The 13,187-nt window shown below is 37.2% G+C and overlaps 1 protein-coding gene across 25 annotated transcripts in view; it reads right to left on the reverse strand.

The window, feature by feature from the left end:
- FOXP2 (forkhead box P2) overlaps positions 1–13,187 on the reverse strand; it is a 686,563-nt gene that overhangs the window by 133,581 nt on the left and 539,795 nt on the right. Inside the window, exon 1 of one of the 25 annotated variants that reach the window (XM_059725979.1) lies at positions 6,509–6,592. The exons of the other annotated variants lie outside the window; for them this stretch is intronic. Coding sequence (XP_059581962.1) covers positions 6,509–6,535 — 27 coding nt within the window. The 5' untranslated portion in view covers positions 6,536–6,592. Of the gene's footprint in view, positions 1–6,508; positions 6,593–13,187 lie in introns of those variants that run through there. 25 annotated transcript variants of the gene reach the window in all.

The following is a 13,187-nucleotide window of genomic DNA, read 5'->3' on the forward strand; positions in this document are numbered from 1 at the left end:
CAAGGTCGCCTCTCAACCTTCTCTTGCGGAGGCTGAAGAGGTCCAGGTGCCCCAGTCTCTCCTCATAGGGCTTGGCCCGCAAGCCCTTAACCATACGAGTGGCCCTTCTCTGGACCCTCTCCAGGTTATCCACATCCCCCTTGAAGTGTGGTGCCCAAAACTGCAGGCAGTATTCCAACTGCGGTCTGACCAGCGCCCGATAGAGGGGGAGTATCACCTCCTTGGATCTGTTCGTCATGCATCTAGTAATAAAAATGGATCTCTTTTCCCTATTTTCAGTGTGTCACCTTCTATCTCAGGGATGTGCTTCACATGATCAACCATATTTTCCATTAAATTACCACATACCAACAGTATTGTGTGTAGTATGCTTCTTTTAATTCATGACACGTGACCTATAACTATTTTTTTTTTTACACATCTAGGAATATACTGAAATGCTTGACTATCTAAAATACAGTAATTAATTGCATGCAACTGTAAAATTATTAAGAAAAGAGTTATTTTTTAAAAACATGTTTTGAGAAAATTAATACTGCAAATGAAATTCAAGGAAAGAGACCACATCTAGAAACTAGAGCTCTGTAAGAACATAACGTAATTTAGATATTAAGGCAGGACAGAGCATATAGCAAAGATAATTAGTGTACATAATTATGAAATACTGGTGTATAAGCCATCTCCCCATTCAACTCCTCACACCTCACATATGCTGGTATACATTTTTATTTAAAAATTAAGAATTTGTATCTTTTTCTTGTTTTTTAGTATAGTATCTCTTTAAGGCACTAATTAGACTATTACTCAGCCCATCTAGAAATTGTTTTAAACTCTTCATTGGTCACAAGTCAATTTTCCATATAGAGTGTGATTCATAGTCTTTGCAACAAAGTACCAAATCAGTATTCTGCCAGTGACAACTTGCACCAAAGTTACTAAGAACAATAAAATGGATTCATAGTATTGTTTGGTATGCCACGTGACCAGAAACTGCCTTCAAATAGTACTTACAGAACTAAAATAAAGAACTTGACCCTACCGTTGTGCATATGTGACTCCCACTCTAGTGTTGAAGTCATTTGTAGATGAAAGGACTGCAAGATCAGACAGTAAATTAGGGATATACTGTAACTAGTTTTAGTTAATGGTATCATTAGAAGATGAAAACATACAACAACAACAAAGAAGAAAAAAAATAGACCCCAAACTTTTCAACTTGCTCCTGTGGAGCACTACTTTTCCACTACAGAATGATGATTAACCATTAGGGTAGCTGGGAAAAGACCTGAGTATAACAAAGTATTTTTCACAGAAAACAGAAATCTAAAGCAATTATTTAAAAACTGTAGCTCTTGTATAAACAGGGTTTCACTCCTACAAAAGGCAGTTTGCAAAGAGATTACAATAAATCATCTTGCTTCCTTAATTAGCCACTCAAGTTCTTCCTAATATTTAGTTATGCAGATATAAAAAAAATATGAAACAAAACTATAAAAAAGTTTACATTTCTCACTTACTAGGTTGATCTGTAAATTCTTTACATGTTGATATCTATCTATCTATCTATCTATCTATCTATCTATCTATCTATCTATCTCAACCTTTGATTCCAGAATACCCACATATAATAATAACATAATGTATCAAACTTACTTCACTGACAAGACCCAGACCCTGGATTTGCTCAGACTTGAAACCTGAAGATGAACTAACAGAAAAATCATTTGGCTGCTTCCTTATGATCAACAGAATCTATTTCAAAGTTGTTTTTTTAAATACATTTCCCTCTCATGGTCCTCCTTATAGAGGAAGTTCATTTGAGGAAAAATAATATCACAGCTCTCTAACTAGTTGCAACTCCCACCATTCTTCACAAACATCCATGTCCCTCTGTTGTTCACAGAAAGAAGTACAAGTCATGTTACAGATTCAAGTCTTAACCATCTATATATTCCAAAAATCTTACTGCGGTCTTCCAGAAAATATATAGATGTAAGAACCCGATATTCTGGATTTAAAAAATAAAAACAACTGTGAAGGTTCCAATGTCAGGAAAATTAAAGGTTTGGGGTGTTTGGGGGTTTTGTTTGTTTGTTTGTTTTTTCATCTTAATTGCATGGTATACTTTTAAGAATCGAGAACAATGGACAAAACTACTCAGGCAGAAAAGAATTGTAAAACTGACCCATTCTCTAATTCAGCATTATTTATAACAGGTGTATGCAACACAAATACAGGTTCAATACTTGGGCTAAGTACAAACAGTCAAAAATCCCGAGACTGAATCGATTCAATCTTCACAGGTTACTCTAAACTGCATAGACTGAACCAATAAGCAAGTGAACAGACATTCACTTTTGATTCTGAAAATGAGCCACAGGCCTACAGTGGCCCTTCCCAGTAACTGAGGGGCACTAGAGAATGCCTCCCTGTTCAGCTGGAGCAGACAGTTTGGGCCAAGGCTAGGCTGCCCACCCAGTATGTGTGCATGGGGGAGGAGGGAGGGTTTGAGGGGGCCGTGCAAAGCTTCCTGGGATGCTGGGGGACTGTGAGTTAGCTTGAATCTAGAGAGGATCTGGGACACAAGTTCAATAAACTGTTTTAACCTAAATCAGTTAAGTTTGGTACTATATCCATTCAGGTTTACCTTAAATTAGTTTTAGCCATTTTGAAAGTGGTTTATATGCACTGAACTTCTGTTGTGTTACAGATTTGAACTGGTTTCCAGTCACTTACATTGGTTTATGTGTAATTTCTAGCCCTAGCCTTCAGGTTGATTACTCTCATGCCAATTTTATCCAAATGTAATTTTACTCATTTCAGTGTTCCATCATATTGTTTGATCTTATCATTCTCTTGAAACATTTTATTGAACACAAAGTATCTGTAAACAAACTGTTGGTTGGCATTCAGTTGTTATCCCACAGAGCTAGCCACTAAATCTATTTTATTCAGAATAATTTTATCACTTATATAGTTCCTTATATTTCTCAAGTATGATTAATAATCCTCAAAATCCCTCTCAGGAAGGCATTATTAACATCCCCATTGTATACATGGGAACACCAGCCCAAAGGGGTGTTAGATGACCTGTCCAAACCTATATGGGAAGTCATCAGCACAGAATAAATCCTATCTGCACTCTCACCCATAAAGTACTTGATCCTGGAAGGTGCTGAGCATACTAGCCCTGATTCAGCAGAGCTAAACTTAAACACATTAGTAATCCCATTTCCATTTGGCAAAGTATTTAAGCACATGCTTAAGTCCCATTGAAACTGACATAGACAGGATTACCCATGTGCTTTAAAGTTAAATAATTTTAAGTGCTTCTTGGATCACTGCCAGAATGCCATACAGGAAGAATAAGGCTAGAGGCTTCCAGCCCACCATGTTGCCTCTCTAGTACAAAATCAAAATACAAACAAACCTCAAGGTCATTTTATATAATCGGAGATACAGTCTCTGTATTAAGTAGAACATGAGGTATCTTTAGCAACATAAATGATCAATTAATAACTCAAAGAACCACTTTTTATTTAAGTCATACTATTCTTTTCAAGATTGTTTTGTCTGAAGATGAAAAAAAATTACAGTAAACAGATCAAGGGAGCTGAGCACCCTTACCTTCTACTGAAACACATGGAAATTGCAGGTACTCATCTCCATACATGATCATGCCCCCTGAGAGTATATATCAAGCACTAATCTACCCATGTTCTATATTTATGATGGGGAAAAAAGAGATTCTGATGAACAAGGCAGATATTAAAACAAACCTGAGCACCCTGGAGAGACAGAAGATACTAGTACTCATTTGAAATATTTAAACACGATTTACTTTTAAACAATTATCTGGAATTACACTTTATAGATTTATTGGTTTGCACAATATTGGTGGCCTTACCTAAAGAATAGCTGTATCTACAGTATTTGTAGGACAATAATAAGGACCACAAAACTGATGATTTGCAATGAAATATCTAAGAATGTTCCTGCTCGTTTATGCGCTCCATTACTAGGTGTGGGTGTGAGAACAAAGGGAAGAGGGTAGTTAGGGAGATGGAAAGGAGACAAAAATATCTAGTGCTCCCAACAGATATAGACTCAGATAAACTGGTCAATCTACAATTTCATATCAGAAAGGAGCAAACAGGTTTTCATCTAAACTATTTTGTCAACAGCATGATGGTACCCTTGCTAACCTTATTTGGCACCAGTGCATAATTAGATACACAGGGGTGTGACTCCAATTGAAGGTGTTGGCATTGTAGCACTCTGTGAAAATATTAACTATGAGGTTAACTCCAATTTTCTCTTCTTTAATTAAATGCACATGGTACTAATGAGGTAACCTACTGTTCCTTGATAGCACTAATTAGCTAAGAGGAGAGTACACTCTCACACTGCAATTTAAACCTAAAAATAAGGTTGAAATATGCTAATTGCAGGCAATTTAAAACAGTACAAGTTGTAGAACTAGTCATAATAAGGGAAACTGACTGCTTTACAGCTCTGCAGCTGTAACTTTGGTTAAAATCAAAACAAGCCACACAATTTTAGGATGATTTAGCAAGGTACCTAGAAGACTCTTAAAAATAGATGTTACTTTACTGATAATGAAATGAGAAAACTAAAACAGATGTTCATCTAAAGAAAACTAAGGAACAAACACATGAGCACTAGTACTAGTAAAATCTGCACATTTTCAGAAGCACTCAAGGGCCTAATTCTCAGAGGTGTCAAGGACCTGCAGTTCTCACTGATCTAAAATAGTTTTCTGGATACTCAACAATTTGGAAATTAATTTAAAAAATCTGGTATTATTACAAGCCACTTGATTCTAAGCTTTCCACCCCTTTCCCCCTCCCCCACCCAAAAAGAAAAAATTGCAGTATTGCACGCCTACTAACAGAAAATAAAACATACTGAAAAATGACTGGAAATGCATGGAAAAAATAATGAGGAACAAAAAATAAGCAATGCACTCTATATCTTCAAAGGACATCTGTATAAAGAAAGAAATTTAGAATACTATGCACATTTTTAATTCTCAGGTAACCATGAGTGACTGGTGCCTCCTGAATCTGGGAGGGCGGCACCTACAGAAGCCACTGATGGTGGTGGCCCTGTCAGGGGAGGGGGCACCAGCCCTACTGACAGCATCAGTGTCAGCCATTGGGGGGGGCACCAACCCCTTTGGGGGGGCACATGTACCCCTGTGCACCCCCTACCAGTTGCCTATGCAAGTAACTAAATTTTTCTACTATCGCAAGTTTCTTATGAAGTAATGGAATAAACAGGACAGTTTAGCCTGTGAACCATGGGCAAAGTTGCCCTGCACATCAATTTGTAATAACAATTTCAGTTCTCTTGATTTATCATTGAGGACAAAGAAGGCAAACAGCAATCTTTTTGCTACACAACAGTTTTTTGCTGGCTGATGTCTAAGGTGACAGCGGCATGACCTTTCATAGAGACAACTTTCTTTTTCTTTCTCATGGAAAAGACAGCGATACAAATACCTCTATCAGAAGGTAACAGAAGAGACATGTAATTGGGAATTTTGGTGCCCTGGCAGAGACACCCAAGGGCAGGGGTAATGGAGGACCTCAAGGCACACAGACTGTTACACACCCCTCTAAATCAGCACCCAGGACTGTAGCCTGGTTGCCTGTCCCTAGTTAACCTATGAAGGGCCTTGTTGCACTGTAATTTTGGGCACCTCCTGGAGCTCTTAACTCTTGGATTGTCCGCATATTAATACCTTAAAGTAGTTTTAAGCCCTTGTTATGCAGTGCAAAATTATGCCACACCAGGGCAGGATCATCTGTGATCCACACTGCCCAGCTTCTGTTCCATTAAAATGTAGCCACTCCCCTCAGACATGCCACCCAACTTGAAGTTCTCCAATATCCCAGGACCTCTTACTCCCACCCATAAAGCAGGGATAGAAGCCTGTCCTGGCTCACCAGCTCTCTAGTGGCAACTCACAGCTACAGCGCCTAATCCTGTTCCTGTTTACCAGGTCCCTAGTGGCAAGTCACAGCTGTGCAGGTAGGGGACAGTCAGAGAAGGTTTCTAGACTAAGGGTACGACTGCTTCAGGCTCCAACCTAGCACTAATACTGATCAACATTTGTGCAGCTCACAGCCTAAGGTGTAACAAGGCCCTAAGAAGACAACATAGTGATGCCCTAATAAGGCAAAGGGTGGAGATCCTAAGGTATTTTGCCATGTTCTTAGACTCAGCTGGACTGAATAAAAGCAAAAAGGAGGTTAAATCAGTATAAAATGTCCTATCAAGCAAAAACCTTTGACCTTATGCTCTGGTTTAATAAAGAAATGTAGCAAAAAGAAAGTGCTGATAATTAGGTTGTAAGAAGGGATGATTTGAAAGTAAGCCATGGTTAGAAACTGTGATTATAAGGATCATATTTTCAGCTAGCTCTTTGGATTTTAATGAAGTTACACCAGCAGAGAATTTGGCTCTATAGATTGAAACTTACTTTTTGCAGCAAAGGTAAGGGCAGCATGTCATCTCAGCATGCACTCTGTTGGTGATATCACAGCCACCACGGATCTCTGCTGGAACATGGAAACGGCTCATATGGCTCTTGAAATTTAGTACTACAGAGAATATTCATTCAGGACTGTTGATATTTGTTTGAGTTGTAGTACCATACAACACTAAGCCCTTCTCTTCAGCAGCCTCTTCCTATGAGTTAGTGAGAGTGGCATTTTGCTCATCATTGGGTACACCTACATGTATGCTTTACTGTGCAGTAGACTATACATGAATCACTATCTATACATGCATGGCAACTGGGCCAGTGTATACTAATTTACAGTGCCATCGGACAGTCCTGTCAGATACAGGTACTATCTGATGGAGCAAATGACTGTGATTAAATGCATGTGTAGACAGTGACACTGGGATTAGTTTACTCCAACTCAAATTGTGCCAGAGTTTATTCAGTCGCACTAATTGCATGTGTAGATACACCCTTTGAAGGCTACCTCAAGGAAAGATTCTTTTTACTTAAAGCCCTGGGAAAAGACAGGGTTCTGGGCTGCAAGAGTGGTTTTCTCTCCTTTACTCTTCCATCCATACCTCAGTGAAAAGAATAAAAAGAAAAGCTTGGTGCTATAAAATTCCAAGGAGCAGTCCAGCCACAAAACCTACTATGATTAAGTAACTATGAGTCATATGCTACCATTAATATATTTAGAGCCTGAATTTTCCCCAAATTTTAGGAAATGTACAATATTCATGGAAAAAAGAATCCCTTCCCACAATGAAATAAAATCTTTTAATGTTTTCCCCCTCCTACTGTAAATGCTTCCCACTAGGAGATTTCCATATGTCTATATTAAATGACTAGCATATTATTGACTGATGGAGTTAATAAAATGAAATAAAAGTTAACTGTGACTTTAATTTCCCTTACACTTTTTTGCAAGGGGTCAGAGGGAAGGGAGGTATTCAAAATATAGTCTCACAAGGATACATTTTTACATGAATGTGTTTGATTTCTGGAACATCTTTAACAGATAATTTCTGGTATCCTATATATAAAGAATCCCATAAAACACGGATTTCAGAATTTGTATTGTATTTCACAATAACTATCCTCACTTAAAAGTTTGTGAGAAAGTTAACAAGATTACCAGATCTTGGACCAGATTCTTAGTTGATGTAAATCAGTCTGGTTCCATTAAAGATGATGTAGTCATGTTGTCTTATTAGCTGAGAACCTGAAGACTTACTTCACCTCCTGTGTAGAAATTCACTTGCTGTCCCAAACTATTTCTAGCATAGAAAGAATAACTAGCAGCTGAATGATAATACCATGGACTTACTGCATAACTATGAAATATATCAAAATACAATATTTCCAATGACAACCGAATAGTAAGGTAAAAAGTTATACTGATAGAAAAACAGAAAAAACAAAAAAGCCAACCCCCACCTCCAAACCTTATTTTGAATGCAAGTAATTGATCCTGTAATAACACCTTATAAAATAATTCCTATAATTGAAAATGATTGATAGAGAGACTGTCTTTTTATCTGATGGATGCTGTTTGCATTACAGAGTGACAACTGCAGTGAATAATCATCAGATATTTGTACTAAGAGTAGATTACAGAAAAGATTTATCTTCTCCAGCTTGCCATAGAATAGGATATTCCATTATACACAAACATTAAAAAAACAACAAAACACATATTTCTCAGTGGTGGAAGGGATATTTTAGACAGCAAGAGAGTTAAAACTGTTATCTATATAATCAATTGAAGAAAACGTGATGTATTACCAAACCATTTCGGTAAAAGAATATAGTTTACAAAAATATTTGCATGTATTATAGCCTTTCCTGTTAGATAATTTAGAGAAAAGGACTCTCATACACCAGTACTCTCTTAATCAGTTCTTCAAACTTTTAGGTTATTCTCAACAAGTTACATGCTGCACACAGAAGAAAATGCAGTTCTGGGAATGAAGAATAGGAATGAATGTGCTGCCTCTCAGTGCTATAGTATATCCAAAGAGCACACTCCTTTCTCTGGGAAGTGAAGAGGACTTAAGGGAAGAAAAAGTAAAATAGACCATTCCCTTCTTTCAAAAAACTCACCTGTTCTAAGATCAGACCATATAGAAAGATTCTGTTAATCTGTGTTTTTATTTTGTTCATCATGGACATTTACATTCTGTTCCCTGCAGAGCAGGGATTTTCTTAATTGTTTGGCATAGCTCACTTGCTTTATAGCACAATGCATATTGCACAGTCCTTAAGGTAAGGATGACATACTCAATGAAATATACTCATTTTACTGCATAATAAACAAATAATAATAGCAAATGATATTTTTACAACAGACTTCAAAAATATTAATGATTAAGTGTAGCGGCAGGAGGTTTAAACTGGAAAAGATATGAACATTATGATATAAAATCCCAATAGGCACAAACTTTGATGGCATGTAACTTTTTTCAAGAAGGTTTATTTCAATACATTAATTTTATAATTAAAGAGAATCGGTTTCAAATATTAACCTTCATTATTTTACTCCTTTTACCCAATGATATTTGATCTTTGTGATTTAAAAGAAATTAACATGCCCTATCAAGCACAAAGTTCAGAGACATCTATAAATTTCAGCAGTACAGGCCACATAGTTCACAATATAAGCAACACATGGTAAGCAATTTTAAAAGAAATAAACTGTACTATACAGATCAATTTTATAACATTTTAAAAATACATTTTCATGTCTAATTGACTCCTACCATGTTTTATAAAGTAAGCTAGTGATTTTTAACAAAAACAAAAAAAAATCTTTCTCACTAAAATGTATTTCTTCAGGATTTAAAGCAACAGACGTACAAGGTCCACAAGGGTTTTGAAATAAGGGGTAAAAGGCTGAAGGAGATCAAAAGCTGTCTTATTAATGGTTTCATGCACTCAGATGAAAAATAAAGGAAATATGAGTTCAACAGTCCATGAGCTACATTTTAAAACAATACTGCTGCTATATTTGTCCAAAGATAAAGCAGAGTTTAATATTTTTCACAGTATACATAAAATAAATTGTTAGAAAAGAAAATGTCAAATTTCAGAAATGTTTCACCATATGCTAGGAATTTTTCATTTATAAGCTCATTATCCAATAGCAGCTCTCAAGAATAAAGCTAATTTACATTTAAAATAAGAGTACAGTCTACTCTTTAAAAGCACAATGATAAACACACCAATTTGACAATTACATTAATATGAGTATTTGCATAATCTGCCTTCTACACCTGTTCTTAATTTGAAGCAGCTGCAGGACAAATCACATCACATAATCTGAATGTGCCACAGAGCAATGCATGTACTCTAACCCTTTCCCTACATTTTTTTAAATTTCATTTATTTATTTTCAAATTTAAAATGAAGCCATGTTTTCTGTTTGGATAGTTTACATTCATCACAGATAACATAAGGAGGCTAAAGTGCATTTTAAATGTTTTTTGTTTTGCTTAGTTTCCTGTGACAGTGATCATTTAATTTTCATGGCTGGAGAAACAACACATAAAACCCCACACTTTTACAGCTTATTAGGCTAGATGTGCCTCCTGTGAAGTACATTAAAAACATAAAGAGCTAACATATATCATAATAATAGACTACAGACTGATATTCACATGCTGTTTAGCCAAACACTGAAACTAAATAATTATCACTGACTGCAGGCTCCACCCCATCTCAAATATATTCAGTTACTTTCCAACTTTTGGGCAACTCTGTGTACAGCAGTAATGAAAAGAGAGAAAAGAAAATTGGAATGTTAACACTCCAAATTAAGTTGACTGGACAATAAAAAATATGATACACACCAACAGAATTACTACTGCCCATTGATCCGATGTAACCTATGGTGTTAGGCACAATAGTCTTTCTGTGTGTTTTGGAGGTTCAATTCTATTATGATAACCCCATGCACATTAAAAGAGAGATGAAAGAAGATGTGCATCTCAAAGAAATAGCTGCAGTTGATAATATTAAACATGAATGATACTGTGGTCATGGTAAAGCCTAGTAGTAATTATTATAGATTTTTTAACTGGATGGACACAAGCACTTGGGTAAGCAGAGAGTTCAATTACTAGAATAGCAGGCTACTTCTTCCAAAAAGCTTCTAGCATACATGAGAAAGGAGAGCAAAGCACAGAGGCTGACTGGTTTGCTCTCCAGAATCTTTTCTATGATTACAAAATTGATATTTATATTAAAAACAGAAGATGGGGTTCAATGAATGTGGTTTAGACAGAGAATAAGGATTCAGCAGTGGACATTGCTGTGGTTCTGGAGTTTTCCATTGAAATACAAGATATAAAATTTGCATTCTATTACAATGGTTGTCACCAAACAAACTATGCCCTGTCACAGTGGTGCTTAACCTTTTTCACTGGTGGGCCAGATGGGCAATGTCCGGCCAGTCCAAAGGCCAGGGGTTGGTGCAGTGGGGTCCCATCCTACTATGCGGGGGGGGAGGGGGGGCTGATGTCAGCCCAGCCTGATCCAGCCCCACAGGGGGCATGCCCCATCCCATATCTAGCCCCACAGGGGGGCATTGGCCTCCCCAATCCAGCCCTGCTGGGGTAATGGGGTGTGGCCCGGTCCCTATTGAGCCCTGAAAAGAGAAGGGGGTGTGGTCTAGTCCCAATCTAGCCCCACAGGGAGATGGGGCATGGCCTGGTGTTGATTCAGTTCCATGGGGGGAAGGGGCATGTCCCATCCCTAACTTGGCTGTGTGGGGAATAGAGGGCATGGACTGGTCCCATTCAGCTGGGTGCAGGGAAAGGGAGTGTGGCCCAGCTCCAACCCCAACCCCAATCCCAATCCCAACCCAGCAGCACAGAGAAAAGAGTGTGGCCTGGCCCAGATCTAGCTGCTCTGGCAGAGCAGGTGTGGGAATTTGGCAGCAGAGGAAGGTAGCCACTGCGTCCCTGCTGCCAAATTTTCCAACCCATGGGGAGCAGCACAGCCAAGATCCATTGGCTCCCTAGGCCACATTTGGTTCACAGGATGAAGGCTGAGAACCCCTGCTCTATCAGATTTCATTTATTTGATAACCATGTTTGGACTGCCCAGTAAATGAACAAGGGACTGAATTCCCATGCAGTTGTTCATAGTCCAAAAGATCATGATCTATCACTCAAGACAAGCATAAAAATAGAAGAGTATAGAGGAAGGTAGAGGTAAATTTGTTTTTTCTAATTGTCTGAATATTTCAGTTTAGGGCAATATATAGGATAGGTCTGAGGTTGTCTAAAAATGAACAAATTTAAGAATGTTCAATAATAAAGGGGAAGACAGCTACCTAAATAATACTAGCGAGCAGTGTCTGTGCAACAATTAGTAGTAGAAGAGCTTAATCCTCATGCATAAAATAGATAATCTATCTGGATCTAGCCTACAACAGTCATGGATGAGAAAGGCAATGTGCTAAAATGTATGCCTAGATCAAAGTGTGCTTAAAGAATCTGTAGATAATAGGAAATAGAGAGAACTTGTTTCATTTGACTTGTAGTAGGAAAAACATTATTGGCTCAGTCCTTTGGCTCACAACAGAAATAATATGTTATTATTGATAATTATAAGAAAATGTATTGGCATTGCTCCACTATGATAGGATGCCACCTCACTTGCCGTAGGCAACATACACATATAAGATACAAATCATGACTCCAGTAAATTATTTGTTCTGATAATAACATTGTGGTGTTTACAGTGGCAATTCCCCAGGATTTTATACTAGTCAGTCTTTGGCTGGCTTCTGTACCAGGAAAGTACTTCCTATACCTTGCAGCTCACAAAATATTTGACGGCTTAAGAGAAAAAAAACCCACGTGCCTTACACATATTCCATAGACTGACCGATGTGACACTGAATGAACTTCTACTATACATGGTTATAAAGAACCCTATGAAACCTGGAGCTTATTTCAGGAACACAACCAAACAATTATCAAGCTCTGCTGTGCTGAGGTGCAAGAAGAAAGCATGTATATCCTTAAGTGGTTTGCTGTACTTATGTACAAGCCAGACACTTGTAATAATTGGTATCAGGTAAAAGAAAGCTGAAAAATTGGATCTTTTGCTTTGGAGATGTGTGTTAAGGACCAAAATGTATTTCTCACTCACAAGAAGAACCCACTAGTGAAGAAAGAGATATGTATGACTGTATTCAAAGAAATCTAGATAAAAAAATGCCCCCATCTAGATTTTGGGAATATGCAAAGCATACAAAACTATGATCTTTGAATGATACTCCTAAGTACTAGTGTAGAAAAAAACAGGCAAGTAAATAATGAAAAAATTAAGGTTGAACATAAAGGTAAGCAAATTACCTTTCTTTAAACATTTTTTTACATAAGAATCTATGGTGTTCTGTATTTGTATCAACCAAAAACAAGTGAAGTGATATATTTATATGCCATCAAGATCACTTTAAGTAACACAGTTTGGTTACAGTTTGGTTTAAAAACATAAGGAAAAAAAAAACTTAGATACAAATTAAAATATAAAAAATGCTACCAGATTAGTCACATGGCCAAATAACAAGAAAATTAAATAAAACAAAACAGAACCCCCAGATAAATCAATCACCTAAACAACTGACCAACTACCTAACTTC

The sequence above is a fragment of the Alligator mississippiensis genome, chromosome 4 (genome assembly GCF_030867095.1).
Source record: "Alligator mississippiensis isolate rAllMis1 chromosome 4, rAllMis1, whole genome shotgun sequence".
Lineage (NCBI taxonomy): Eukaryota > Metazoa > Chordata > Crocodylia > Alligatoridae > Alligator > Alligator mississippiensis.